Source organism: Nyctereutes procyonoides, unplaced genomic scaffold, assembly GCF_905146905.1.
Source record: "Nyctereutes procyonoides isolate TBG_1078 unplaced genomic scaffold, NYPRO_anot_genome, whole genome shotgun sequence".
Taxonomy (NCBI): domain Eukaryota; kingdom Metazoa; phylum Chordata; class Mammalia; order Carnivora; family Canidae; genus Nyctereutes; species Nyctereutes procyonoides.
In genome coordinates, this window is record NW_026575139.1 from 9,359,174 (window position 1) to 9,373,058 (window position 13,885).

Sequence of the window (13,885 nt, forward strand, 5' to 3'; positions counted from 1 at the left end):
ATAACATCTCCATGTAAAAAAAAAAAAAAACCAGGAATGTGCGAAGATAATTCATAACATAAGGATTGCATAAGCCTAGTAAACCCGAAAATAATTAGCTTCTGTTAACTTTAAAAATAAAACTGGGGGGTGCCTAGGTGGCTCAGTCGGTTAAGCATCTGCCTTCAGCTCAGGTCACGATTCCAGGGTCCTGGGACCCAGTCCCGCATGGGGCGGGGGGAATCCCTGCCCAAGGGGAGCCTGCTTCTCCCTTACCACTCATATAAAGTCAATTCACACATCTTTTGAGTTACATGTTTTATACACTGTATTCTTACAATAAAATAAGCTAAAGAAAAGAATGTGATGTCTAAAAAAAATCATAAGAGAAAATATATTTACAGTACTGTACTATAAAAAATCAGTACAAAAGTGGACCCCCAGAGAAGGAATGTGTGAGAAATATCAGAAAGGGAGACAGAACATAAAGACTCCTAACTCTGGGAAACGAACTAGGGGTGGTGGAAGGGGAGGAGGGCGGGGGGTGGGGGTGACTGGGTGACGGGCACTGAGGGGGGCACTTGACGGGATGAGCACTGGGTGTTATTCTGTATGTTGGCAAATTGAACACCAATGAAAATCAATTTATTAAAAAAAAGATTTCACATATAAGAGATCATACAGAAACTAATGTAACACTATATGTGTCAACTATACTCAAAAATTTTTTTAATCAAAAAAATGTCTAAAACATAGAAAGACCACAAAAAAAAAAAAAAGTGGACCCCCAGAGTTCAAACCCTTGCTGTGCAGCAGTAATCTGTATTGGGTGGTTTCTTTACATTTGTTTTTTTTTTTTTTCTGGAAACAATTCTTCCGTTGCTCAGATGCTTTAGGGAGCTTCTCTCTTGGGTGGGGGCACCAGGCAGGGGGGCCACCAGCGCGGCGCAGGGAGGCCAGCCGAGGGGGGGAGGAGCCGCGAGAAGTGGGTGGAGCTGGGCGGCGGGTGGGGAGGACCGCCCCGGGGTGGGGATGGAGGTGTCCCCATTGGTTGGCCCAGGAAATAACACCCGGTGCCGCTGAGGCGTTTGCAGGGCTGCTCGGGGAGAAGGCGGGGGTCTCCGCGATGATGAGTGAGTCCCCCCCCCGGGGCGCCGGGACCCCGGGACCCCGGGACCCCAGGGCGGCAGGCCTCCCCTCGCTCCTTCCCCGCCCCCGCCCCCTCCTGCCCAGCTAACGCGTTCTCTCTCTCTCCCCGGTTTCGTCTCCCAAGAACAGGCGGCCTTTGCTGTAGTGGGAGGAGGTGAGTGGCCTGGAGCCTCGCGGCCGTGGCTGGGGCTGCCCGGGTGCGCCTTGGGGACGGAGGGAGGCCCGGGTGGCAGCCCTGCGCCCCAGAGGGCAGCGGACTCCGCGCGGGCGCCCCTCCGGGCCGCGTACCTAACCCGCAGGTGGAGATTTCCATTGATGGGGGCGGGGGCGGGGCGGGGCGGGGAGGTGAGGGGCGGGGAAGGGAGGGGGTGATTTCTGCGGAACCCCGCACTGGGGTACTTCAGCTCCTACACGTACGCACACGGGGCCCAGCGCGGCCAGTGCCCCCCGCCCCCGGGGTCGCACAGCCACGTTAGAGACCCGGCCCGCCTCGGCCCGTGTGACCCCTTCGCCCACCCCCACCCCACCCCCACCCCACCCCGCCCCCACCCCCACCTCTGTCTCCGCCCCGGGACCCCCTCCGCGCCGCGCAGACGGGCCCCGACACCGCCCAGGGGTCCCGGAGGGGTCCCCGGCCCGGCCGCGCCCTGACCAGCTCCGCGTGCCCGCAGTCGTGGCGGTGGCGGCGGTGCCGGTGACCCTGGGCGCCGCGGGCTTCACCGGCGCCGGAATCGCCGCCTCCTCGCTGGCGGCCAAGATGATGTCCGCGGCCGCTGTCGCCAACGGGGGCGGAGTCGCCGCCGGCAGCCTGGTGGCCACGCTGCAGTCCGTGGGTTTGTTGGGGGCTGGGGGGGAGGGGGGAGGGGGAGGAGGGAGGGGGAGCGGGGAGGGAACGGGGACGGGGACGGGGAGGAGGGGAGGGGGCAATGGGAGGGGTGGGAGCAGAGCCAGGAGTTGACTCAGGCCGGAGGCGAGCCCGAGGCACGGCCTGTCCTCTCCCCCCAGGCCTGCGACATCCTCCTCCTTCTTGGCCCTTTGCCTCCCTCACTGTCCTCTCTCTGGCTCCTTCTGAGTGAGGTTCCATAGCAGTGGAGGGATAAGGGAGCTCCAGGAGGGAGAAGGAGCCCAGGGCTCTGGGTGCAGCCCTACCGGGATCTGACACCTGGGTGGACGAGCAGGGTCCCTTCCCCTCTGGGCCTCAGTGGCTTCCTGTGTGACGTGAGGGGACCTGTCGCTCTCAGGCTCTGTGGCTGACTGTCCTCTGCCTCTCACTTCCTCACTTGGCAGCCACCTCCAGCGACCTCTGCCCAAGGCCAAGCCCTGGGGGTTTTCAGAACCTTAGAGGAGGGATCCAGGTGTCTGGGCCTCACACCTCCAGCGGGGGTGGGGGGCCACTGGCCGCTGCATGTTTCTCTGCTCACCCTCTGTCTCTTCTTCAGGGGCAGCTGGGCTCTGCACGTCAACCAAAATCCTCCTGGCCTCTCTTGGGTCAGGTTTAGGAGCCTACCTTGGAAAACCAAAAAAGGAATCTTCCTCTCCCCCAGCAGAACCCGGGGCTGAAGGGGAACAGCAAGAAGAAACTGAATCCCAAGCTGAACCTCCAAACCCCCCAGTCGGGTCAGAGAAGCATGAGAAATAAAGATCATGCACAGGGACACCTGGGTGGCTCAGTGGTTGAGCATTTGCCTTCGGCTTAGGTTGTTGTGATCCTGGGGTCCTAGGATTGAGTCCCACATGGGAGGGAGCCTGCTTCTCCCTCTGCCTGTGTCTCTGCCTCTCTTTCTGTGTCTCTCGTGAATAAATAAATAATATCTAAAAAAAAAAAAGGTCATGTGCAGAACATCTCCCTGTCTTTGCCTCTTGCAGCCCTGCTGGGGGAGGGGAGTAGGGGGATGGAATCCCCCATTCCTCCAACCTGCATCATGGAGGGGGCCAGGACAGGGCTGACTTAGCACTGAATCAAGTTGGCAGGAGGCTTTGGTTAGTCCTAGTCTTACAAGGGATGGGCTGTATATACCCAGGGCCATTCTTAGACCTTCTGTGGGCCTCAGTTCCACGATGGGGTTGACGTTGACAAACGTTCCAGTTAGGCAGCCAGGGTGAAGGGTAGCCAGGATACCTAATGAGCCGCTGACCCCAAAACACTTCTCCCTTCCTCATGCATGGACCCTACATCCTGAGATGAGCCAGACACAGGCCTTTCCCCACCCGACCTCAAAGTCCAGTGGAGAGGCTGACAAGCAAGCCACCAGGCCAACATGGTATGCTGAATGTCACAGTGGAGCTTCCGGGCAAGAGACTGAATCGGGAATGGTCACCTCACTGTGTTGGGAAAAATCCTCCAGTTCCAATTGTGATAAGTGTTCTTGGTGTCCCCTGTCTCCACTCATGTCCAGGTGACAGCTTACCTCTTGCCAGAGAGGTCTCATTATCTGCAGTTGTTTTTTGTTTACTTGTTTGTTGTTTTGGTTTGGCTTTGTTTTTGAGGATGAGATATAACATAAGTAGAAATTCTAAAACTTCTGCTTACACCCCAGTAGTCTTTTTAAAAATATTTTATTTATTTATTCATGAGAAACAGAGAGAGAGAGAGAGAGGCAGAGACACAGGCAGAGGGAGAAGCAGGCTCCATACAGGGAGCCTGACGGGGGACTCAATCCTGGGTCTCCAGGATCAGGCCCTGGACTGAAGGCAGCACTAAACCGCCGAGCCACCCAGGCTGCCCCCACCCCAGTAGTCTTGAGGTGTCCAGGGGCACCCTCCACATTTTATAGACCACTTGTGTGCCTATCAACAGGAAGGGCTGCTAGCATTATCACTCCCAACCTGCAACGAGAAAAATCCAGACAACATACAAAAAATAATTTTTAAAATGAATATAAAATATACAGGAAAATTACCTTTTCTTGAACCCCTAAAAGCTGAAGCAGCAGGCCTGCTGGGTGCTCCACTGAGAAAGACCCGGCAGGCAGAAACCCTGAAGAAAACTTCCATCGCGGAGAAGAAATAGGGAAGGAGCTACAGCCCCACACTCCTGCTCCCCCCGGGGAGCAAAAGCCTCACATTGCTGGGGGTAGGGTGGTAAACCCTTAAACCACCAGAGCATGACAATCCCTATGGATGGGGGAGGGTGGGAGGAAGAACACCTTTCCCCCTAAGGTTGGAATGCCAAACCTTCCAGGGCTCGGAGAGAAACTCCTACCCTTGGGGAAGGGACAGGGCTATTGAGATCAAGCCTCAGCTGGCCACAGAGCCAACCCATGAATGGGCCCTTTCTTGGCTGTGTCTTTCCCCACCTCATCTTTCATTCCTGGCTGGTGCCCCCTGGGGTCACATCCCAAACAAAGCACTTGGACTCCAGTCCTCCTGCTGGAGTCTCAGCCCAAGACAACTTCCCGCCCTCTCCTCAGGCCAGCTCAGGGGCCCACAGGGCTGAGCCCAGGACGACTGCAGTGCCATATTCGATTGCTTCTGAAACTTGGCTGTGTTCAGGCCTTATCCTTCTCCCCGCCTCAGAATGAGGCTCAGACAAGAGGCTTTATGGTCTGTCTCGCCACAGCCAGGTCCAGATCTGTGGGCATTCCAGCAGAGAAAACAGCTCAGCTCTGAGGCTGGGTAAGGACTCAAGGGGTAAATCACTCAAACCAGTGGACTGCCCCCTAAGTCTTTGCAATTGTCAGGAAAAAGCCTGGCACAATTTCTGTTTGAAAAAAAAATGTCTCTTCTCAATTTCCTTCTCTAGAAAATCCCTATTACCACTCCAGAGAGTCTGGCTGGGGCTGGCCAGAAGGTGGCTGAAACTGTTCAACTCTCCTACCTCCCCACCCCCTACCCTGAACCTCTTCATCAATTGAATTGATCCATTTCAAAAATAATTTTATCTCCCTGAATACAGACAGGCTGTTCAAGGAGGCAGCTGGTAGGGCGTTGGTGGGCAAGGAGCCAGAGTAAGACTCCAAATCTGGAAATAACCCATAAAGCCAGCCATTCTCAGCCTGTGGGAAGATGCCCATCTTAATAGCAGCAGGAGTTGGGATCTTTGAATCATTTCTTAATGGGTTCTTTTTTTTTTTTTGACATTTTATTTATTTATTTGAGAGAGCGAGCAAGCATGATCCAGGGGAGGGGCCAAAGGAGAGGGAGAAGCAGACTCCCTGCTGAGCAAGGAGCGGGACTTGGAGTTGGATCCCAGGATCCTAGGATCATGACCTGAGCCCAAGCCAGACACTTAGCTGACTGAGCCACCCAGGTGCCTCTTAACTGGTTCTCTTTTTTTTTTTTTTTAATTTTTTTATTTATTTATGATAGTCACATAGAATGAGAGAGAGAGAGGCAGAGACACAGGCAGAGGGAGAAGCAGGCTCCATGCAGGGAGCCCGACACGGGACTCAATCCAGTGTCTCCAGGATCACGCCCTGGGCCAAAGGCAGGCACTAAACCGCTGAACCACGCAGGGATACCCCCACCTTTTTTTTTTTTTTTAAGATTTTCCTATGTCGTCTTTAATTTTTCATTAACTTTTTAAAAGGTTTTATTTTAGAGGGAGAGAGCGTGCATGAGTTGGGGGGGATGCAGGTAGGGGCAGAGGGAGAGAGAGTCTCAAGCAGGCTCCATGCACAGGAGTGGATCATAACCTGAGCTAAAATCAGAATCAGACGCTCGGGACGCCTGGGTGGCTCAGTGGTTGAGTGTCTGCCTTCAGCTCAGGGGGATCCTGGGGTCCAAGATCAAGTCCCACATCGGGTTCCTTGGTGGGAACCTGCTTCTCCCTCTGCCTATGTCTCTGCCTGTCTCTCATGAATAAATAAAATCTTTTTTAAAAAAAATCAGACACTTAACCAACTGAGCCACCCAGGAGCCCCCAATTTTTCATTAAGTTTTTGCAACACATCTTTCAATAAAGCTATTTTGGAATTTTGGAGGATTTGTATAACCATTAAAATATGTATCCCATTCTGTTTGTTTAATTTGGGGACTTTTAAGTCCACTTCTTAAATGATCTTATCTAACTGGAACATTCCTCATGATGACCATTGTAATTTCCCCCCAAGGGCTAGCAGCAGTTTGCTAGGATCTTAGCTGAAAATGAGGTACAACCCGCATTTCAATCTGGTCATAGCTTGGGGCCCCCAACCTGATGGTTACCAGGATAAGTTCTCAGAGTACAAAATGAGCATAGCAAGATTTTGCCATTTTTGTAGAAACTTAAAGCTTCCAGGACTCTAGTTCTTAGACATAAAATGAGCAAGTGTGCCAGAAAGTGGAGCATTTTACTCTTTAGAGTTTAAGGATCTTTTTGGCTAAGCATTTGAGTTTCTCGGGGCCAACTAATACTTTTAGGGATGTACTGCTGGGTTGGTGTTTTATAGTGTTTTTATAGTGTACCCTGTTTCATGGAAATTCTTGTGAGGCTGGTGTGCGATGTGGTGTCAGTTTCATCTGTTCCATGACCAACTTATCCTAACACAGGAGTCTTTGGGTGTGGTGGTGATATGTCTTAGGTTCTTAACCCATGCCCACCAATTTTTGTGGCTTTCTGGCTTTGGAGATCCCTCTTAGCAATAGCCTTTATCTATATAAAGTGAGATAAATCTGTGTGCCTCAACATACCAGCAATCCCCAGGAAAAGTTACTGCCACTGGCCAAGAGAAGGCCATGCACACCAGCAGCAATTCTCAGCCTGGACTAACCCAGCAGACGAGTAAATGCGGACTGCAAACTGGAGCTGGGAAGGAATCCCCAATCACCAGAGAATTGTGAACTGTACCATGGGCTAGGGACTCAGGTTCCAGGCCAATTGTCTGCAAGCTAAACCCAAGACTGGAGAGCCGATTCGATGGGGGAGCTCAATGCAAAGAGAACAGAACTCAGAACCAAAAGGAACTTAGCCCTACTCCCATATGGCAGCATGGATTGGTGGTGAAGAGCATGATCTCTGGCCACTCACCTGGGTTGGGATCCTTACCAGCTGTGACCTTGGGCGAGTTCATTAAGCTTTATGTGCCTTAGTCGGGTGACACACAGGCACTCAGAAAGTATGTCTGTTATTACATTTACTGTTTCTTGTCCCTGATGGAATAAGTCCCACGAAAGCATAGATTTTTCTGTCTTTTTCTCTTGGGTCAGTACTCAGGAGCTCGGTAAATGTGTTTTGAATGAAAGAATGAAGGAGAGACAGGAAAACGAGCCTCCCAATGTGAAGTTGGGGGGAAAGGGAGAGGCAGGAAATACAAGTGGTAGAATCAGGAGGCAATTGAGGCCTCTCTTGAGATATCCTTGAATGTCCTGAGCTTTGCCTCCTGTGCAAGATGAGAAAGGAGGTGGCCAGACCCAGGGTCCTGTGCAGCTCATAGCCTCCAGTCCCATTTAGCTTTGGTACAACCCCCAAACTGCTCCAACTTCACTGGGATCCTGCATGACCACTGTCTTTGGGATGAGCAGCAGAGAGGTTTGCAGGGATGGGTTGTGGGAGCAGCCATAGGATCGGTATTGGCTCTACGTTCTAGGCAGAATTTAAGGCATCAAGAACATTCCTCACTGGGAGAAACAGGCAGATTGGTTTCTTTGAGTTTTCCATCACTAGAAGATAACTGCAAAGCCAATGTGTGGGGCAGGAAAAAAAGATGGTACCATTAGACCATGTGTGGTACTAAAAACACCATGAGCAAGGTTAAGAGACAAGTGACCTACCAAGGTGGGAAAAAAACCTAAACCTCTGCACGGTTAATATCCTGTTGTCAAAGAGTTCTTATTAATCAATTTTTTGTTAAAAACAAAACAAAACAACAACTATTTTTAAAGAGAAACTCTGAGACTAGAAGAGGTGCTTCCCAAGGAGAGAATTACATATGGCCAATAAATATTTGAAAAGATGTTCAATCTCACTAAGAGTAAAACCGTTTTCTAAAAGTGTAACAGTGTGTGGGTGTTTCGGCACCTATGAGTCCATTAGTCAGGATCTGGTCTCAGGTAACAGAAATCACTCCAGCTAACTTAAGCAGAATGGCTTTTAACACAGGGAATTAGTTGCCTTCAAAATTGCTCCAAGACTGGAGGAGGAGGAGGTTCTAGGTTGAACATCCAGGAAGGACATGCTCCTCAGAATGACACTGAAGACCTCTACCACCAACAGTGCAGCAGCCACTACCGTGATCACCTGTTGGCTCTGTGACCCAACTGCCTCACATGTCATGTATGCCAGAAAAATGCTGCGTCTTGATGAGAACTGGATCCTGGGACTGTGCTTGGCAGCAAAAGCAGTGGAAGCACAGCCCTGTGCATCCCGCCCCTGCCCCCCTCTACTTTCCATCTCTGCCACAGGGGAGCCAGTGTGGTACAATCCAGGTCATTTGCAGAACTGGTGTTATGCAGGACACGGTGGTTAGCTTTCTGTCATAGAGTCTGGGACGGGGGACGAGACAGACATGATTGAGTACATCCTCAAAATCTGCTCCAGAAAGTAAATGACTGATAACAACCAGCGTTAGCCTAGGCTGAGAGGTGAACCCTCCTACCCTACTGGGTGGTGTGTATTCTGATATGTACTTTCTGCTTGATGACACGGAAACATGTAGTAAAAACTTCCACTCCATTTGACTCAGAAATTTTGCTTTATAGAATTCATTTTAAGAATCAGACACTGGGATCCCTTGGTGGCTCGGTGGTTTAGCGCCACTTTCAGCCCAGGGTGTGATCCCGGAGTCCTGGTATCAAGTCCCACATCAGGCTCCCTGCATGGAACCTGCTTCTCCCTCTACTTCTTCCCCTGCCTGCGTCTCTGGCTTGCTCTCTCTCTCTCTCTCTCTCTCTCTCTCTCTATCTCTCTCTCTCTTTCTCTCTCTCTCTGTCTCTCATGAATAAATAAATAAAATCTTAAAAAAAAGAATCAGACACGCATACAAAGATACCAGCACATGAATGGTTATCATGGTGTTGCTGATGACAGCAAATGTTTGAAACAAAAAGAAATCAAGTAAATAAAATATTGTACCTCCACAGTAGTGGATTTACATTTTTTGACATGGGGAATTGTTCATTAGGTATTGTTGAGTAAAAGAGACAACTTACCAAATGGTGGTAAAGGGACACCCAAATACTGTGTTTATGTGTATGTACTCATGTGTATGTTTTTTACTTTTTAATGCATGGTGCATGAAGCTTCTTCAGAGGTCTGGGCAAGGTGCTGGATGAATTATGAAGACTCGTGATATAAATAATAGTGAAAGGGAATATAAGGGAAGGGAGAAGAAATGTGTGGGAAATATCAGAAAGGGAGACAGAACATGAAGACTCCTAACTCTGGGAAACAAACTAGGGGTGGTGGAAGGGAAGGAGGGTGGGGGGTGGGGGTGAATGGGTGACAGGCACTGAGGGGGGCACTTGAGGGGATGAGCACTGGGTGTTATTCTGTATGTTGGCAAAGTGAACACCAATAAAAAATAAATTTATTATTAAAAAAAAGACTCGTGTAAGTTACTTTTACCATCTGAGTGAGAAACAGTTTCTTTTTTAAATTATTTTTTTCAATTTAAATTCAATTAATTAACATATAGTGTCTTATGAGTTTCAGAGGTAGAAGTCAGTGGTTCATCTGTCTTATAGCACACCCAGTGCTCATCACATCACGTGCCCTCCTTAAGGCCCATCACCCAGTTACCCTTTCCCCCTACCCACCTCCTCTCCAGCTACCCTGTTTGTTTCCTATGATTAAGAGTTTCTTACGGTTTGTCTCCCGCTTTGATTTCATCTTATTTTATTTTTCCCTCCCTTCCCCTATGATCCTGTTTTGTTTCTTAAATTCTACATGAGTGAAATCATGTTAATTTCTTTCTCTGATTGACTTATTTCACTTAGCATAATACCATCTAGTTCGTTGCAAATGACAAGATTTCTTTTTTTTTTGATGGCTGAATATATACCATATATGTAATATTCCATATATATAATACATATATACCACATCTTCTTTATCCACTCATCTGTCGATAGCTATCTGGGCTCTTTCCATAGTGTGGCTATTGTGGACATTGTTGCTATAAACAGTGGGATGCAGGTGCCCCTTCGGATCACTACATTTGTATCTTTGGGGTAAATACCTAGAAGTATAATTGCTGGGTCATAGGTAGCTCTATTTTCAACTCTTTGAGGAACCTCCATACTGTTTTCTGGAGTGGCTGCACCAGCTTCCATCCCCACCAACAGTGTAAGAGGGTTCCCCTCTCTCCGCATCCTCACCAACATCTGTCATTTCCTGACTTGTCAATTTTAGCCATTTTGACTGGTGTGAGGTAGTATCCCAATGTGGTTTTGATTTGTATTTGCCTGATGCCAAGAGTGATGTTGAGCATTTGGAAACAGAGTTCTTTTTAAAAAAAATTTTTTTTAAAGATTCTATTTATTTACTTCAGAAAGAGAGTGAGCACTCCAGCAGGGACAGAGGGAGAGGGAGGAGCAGACACACCGCTGAGGAGGAAGACCAGTGTGGTTGCAGGGCTCCGTGACCCAAGCCAAAGGCAGATGCTTAACCAACTGAGCCATGCAGGCACCTGGAAACACAGTTTCTGTACTGCAGTTACTCAACCATCAGACACCAGACACGTGGGTTTTTCCATATGAAGCAATGCTCTATTTCTGTGTGGACAGCAGTTCAGCGTCCTGCAATTTAACTTCATTCTAATACTAACTGCCATTAACCCCATAGGTTAAGGGCTCTGGCCCACAAGACTGGCTCCCTTAGATGTTAATCTTAAGAAATGGGTTCCAGGTTACCCACAACTTCTGTCCATCTTGGCTACACACTGGGAGTTCCCATGATCCCCTCCTTGGGTTGGACAATTCCCTAGAAAGGCTCACAGAACTTAGGAAAATGCTTGACTTACTATTACTGACTTATTACAAAGGCTATTAAAGGGTACAAATGAACAATTGGATGAAAAGTTATATAAGATGGGGTCCTCAGCACAGGAGCCTCTGTTCCATGGTTTGGGCGCACCATCCTTCCAGGACATGCATGGATGCATTCCTGTTTATTAACCCAGAAGCTCTAGGAACCCCCATATTTTAGGGACTTCACGGGGGCTTCCTCAAGTAAGCATGATCAATGCAGTCTTCTGTGCTTTTTCCCCTCCCTGGAAGATTGGGGCTTAAAGTTCTAATCATGAGTTGGCATTTCTGGTGATCAGCCCCCACCCAAGGGCCCACTAATAATCATCCCATTAGGACAAAAGATGTTCCTGTCACCTAGGAAATTTCGAAGGATTTAGGAGCTCTGTGTAAGATACTCCACATGTTCAACCTCTAACCATCCCCTCCTTCCTAACCTCTGAAAGCCATGAATCTGTTCTCCATCCTAGAATTTTTTTTTAAGATTTTTATTTCTTTATTTGACAGAGAGAGTGAGTGAGAACAGAAGCAGGGGGAGTAAGAGAGGGAGAAGCAGGCTCCCCGCTGATCAGGAGGTGGGGAGCCCAATGTAGGCCTCGATCCCAGGACCTTGGGATCATGACCTGAGCTGAAGGCAGATGTTTGACCGACTGAGCCACCCAGGTCCCCCAGATTTCGTCTTTTTCAGACTCTTCTATCTATGCCCAGCAGACAGGGCTTTTTAAACTCAAAATAATACCCTTTAGATCCATCCAAGCTGGGTGTGCCACTAGTTCATTCCTTTCTGTTGTTGAATAGATGTACCATAGGAATTATTAAGACATAATTGGCATACAACTTTCTGTAAGTTTAGGGTGTACCATGTAATGACCTAATATATGTATATATTACAAAGTGATTACCACATACCATAGTTTAACCATGCACCTGTCATAGGACATTTTAGTTGTTCCTAGTATGGGGCTGTAACAAAGCTGCTATGAACTTTGAGCAGATGCTATATGCCAAAGTCAGTGCTCGTTGTCACTTTTGGTAATGGGTTCAGCTGCAAAAGTCAGAACTGTCCTCGAGCTAAGGTCAATGGCTTTCTCACTCACTCATTCATTCAACAAACAGCTATGACCCGCTATGTCACCCAGACACTGGCTAGGCATGTTAGGGAATACCAAGAGGATGCTGAGGGAAATTCTTTGAGGGGCATGTAATCTAGGAGAAATAGGACAAGAAAATAAATTTCCCAATCTACTGCAGAGTTGAAAGTGCTCTACTTCACAGCGTACATTCTGGGAATCCGGAAGAAGGAGATGCTTGTTGAAATAAATTAAGTCAAATTATACTTTATTTAACCTCAGCCACAAATTGTAAGCAATGTTCTGCAAGGAAACTCTGTCTCTCGGCCTCTTCAATTTCAATCCTTTAATACTTTGAACTAGGTACTGAGCTAAGTATCATGACACTGGTTTGGAGACGATTTCCTTGTCAGGTCTGACACTCTCCAGGGAACCTGCTTTGGAGAGCAAGGAAACTGTGCACTTACTGTTTTCTTCTCTTTGTGGTTCCACTAAAACTGACTCAGAGAATGCCATTTTAATATCTGACCATTATAATCAGGGGGAAAACCCTCTTATAATGTGGGAAAAAATGGTGAATACAAAACACCATCTATTCTGATGTCAAAATTTCCCTCTCACGTGCAAATTTATAACTTCTCCCTTTTCCCCAGCTTAGGTCTGATTCAGGCTCTGAAATACAGACTTGGGAAGAGCGGAGGTAATCTGCTCACCTCTCTCTTTTTTTTTTAAAGATTTTATTTATTTTTTCATGAAAGATGCACAGAGAGAGAGAGACACCCAGGCAGAGGGAGAGGCAGGCTCCATGCAGGGAGCCTGCTGTGGGACTCGATCCCAGGTCTCCAGGATCACACCCTGGGCTGGAGGCAGATGCTTAACCGCTGCCCCTGCTCACCTCTCTTTTGTCTACTTCCTCCTCATATGGCTGCTTTTCGTGCCTTTACAAGGTCAAGTGAACAAAGCCATAAGACATGGAGGGGGAAAAAGCTACTTTAACTTAGCTGGTGCTGTTTGCAAATCTTAGAATTGTCTCCTCCATTATGGAGGGTGTCCAAACAAAAGCTACTCTTTTCTCTCCTAGAATGCTGTGATGGTTAACTTTATGCATCAACCAGACTGGGCCACTGTGCCTGGAAATTCGGTCAAACATTATTCTAGACGTTTCCATGAAGGTGTTTTTTGGGTGAGAGTAACATTTAAATATGTGGACTTTGAGTAAAGCAGATTACCTCCCACAGTGTGGGTGGGCCCCATCCAACCAGTTGAAGGCCTTAATAAAACAAAGACTGACATCCCCTGAGCAAGGAGGAATTCTGTTAGTTGACTGTCTTTGGACCCTTCCCTGAGTTTTCAGCCTGCTGGCCTACCTCATCGAGTTTGGATATGCCAAGACTCCACAATCACAGTGACCCAATTTCTTAAACTCCTCTCTATATACACAAATCCTGTTATCCCTGCTCCGCTGAAAAACTCTAATACAGATGCTTTTGTCAATTTTCCAGAGACCTCTACTGAGGATCTCCACCATGACCCATTTTGACCTCAAGTCCCACCACAGGGGCCCTATTTCTAGCCAGTCTCTGCTGAAGAAATAGCCCTCTTAAGGCAAAGTTCCGTCAGGACAACACTATAGTCCTCCAAGGTGTGTAACTAGCTTGGATGGGACAGGAACCTTAGTCTTGCCAGGTAGAGATATGCAGCCCTTTCTCCTCCCTCTGCCATTTGGACAGCTTCAGTCACTAGCCATGATCAGACTTCAGACCACTGCTGGAGCAAAGGCTTTATGCACCCACGCTCTTAGGGGC

The 13,885-nt window shown here is 48.4% G+C and overlaps 1 protein-coding gene across 1 annotated transcript; it reads left to right on the forward strand.

The window, feature by feature from the left end:
- The first annotated feature begins 1,014 nt into the window (after positions 1 to 1,014).
- LOC129495835 (interferon alpha-inducible protein 27-like protein 2) lies at positions 1,015 to 2,961 on the forward strand. The gene is made up of 4 exons (XM_055303565.1): positions 1,015 to 1,112; positions 1,253 to 1,282; positions 1,800 to 1,961; positions 2,568 to 2,961. Exons 1-4 carry the CDS (start codon positions 1,106 to 1,108, stop codon positions 2,765 to 2,767), a joined length of 399 nt encoding a protein of 132 aa, XP_055159540.1. The 5' UTR covers positions 1,015 to 1,105; the 3' UTR covers positions 2,768 to 2,961.
- Positions 2,962 to 13,885: the final 10,924 nt, after the last annotated feature.

Bases quoted from the DNA above. Each gene is read 5' to 3' on its own strand.
- LOC129495835 (XM_055303565.1), top strand. The intron at 1,283-1,799 runs GTGAGTGGCCTG...GCGTGCCCGCAG, and splicing joins CTTTGCTGTAGTGGGAGGAG to TCGTGGCGGTGGCGGCGGTG. The intron at 1,962-2,567 runs GTTTGTTGGGGG...TCTCTTCTTCAG, and splicing joins GGCCACGCTGCAGTCCGTGG to GGGCAGCTGGGCTCTGCACG.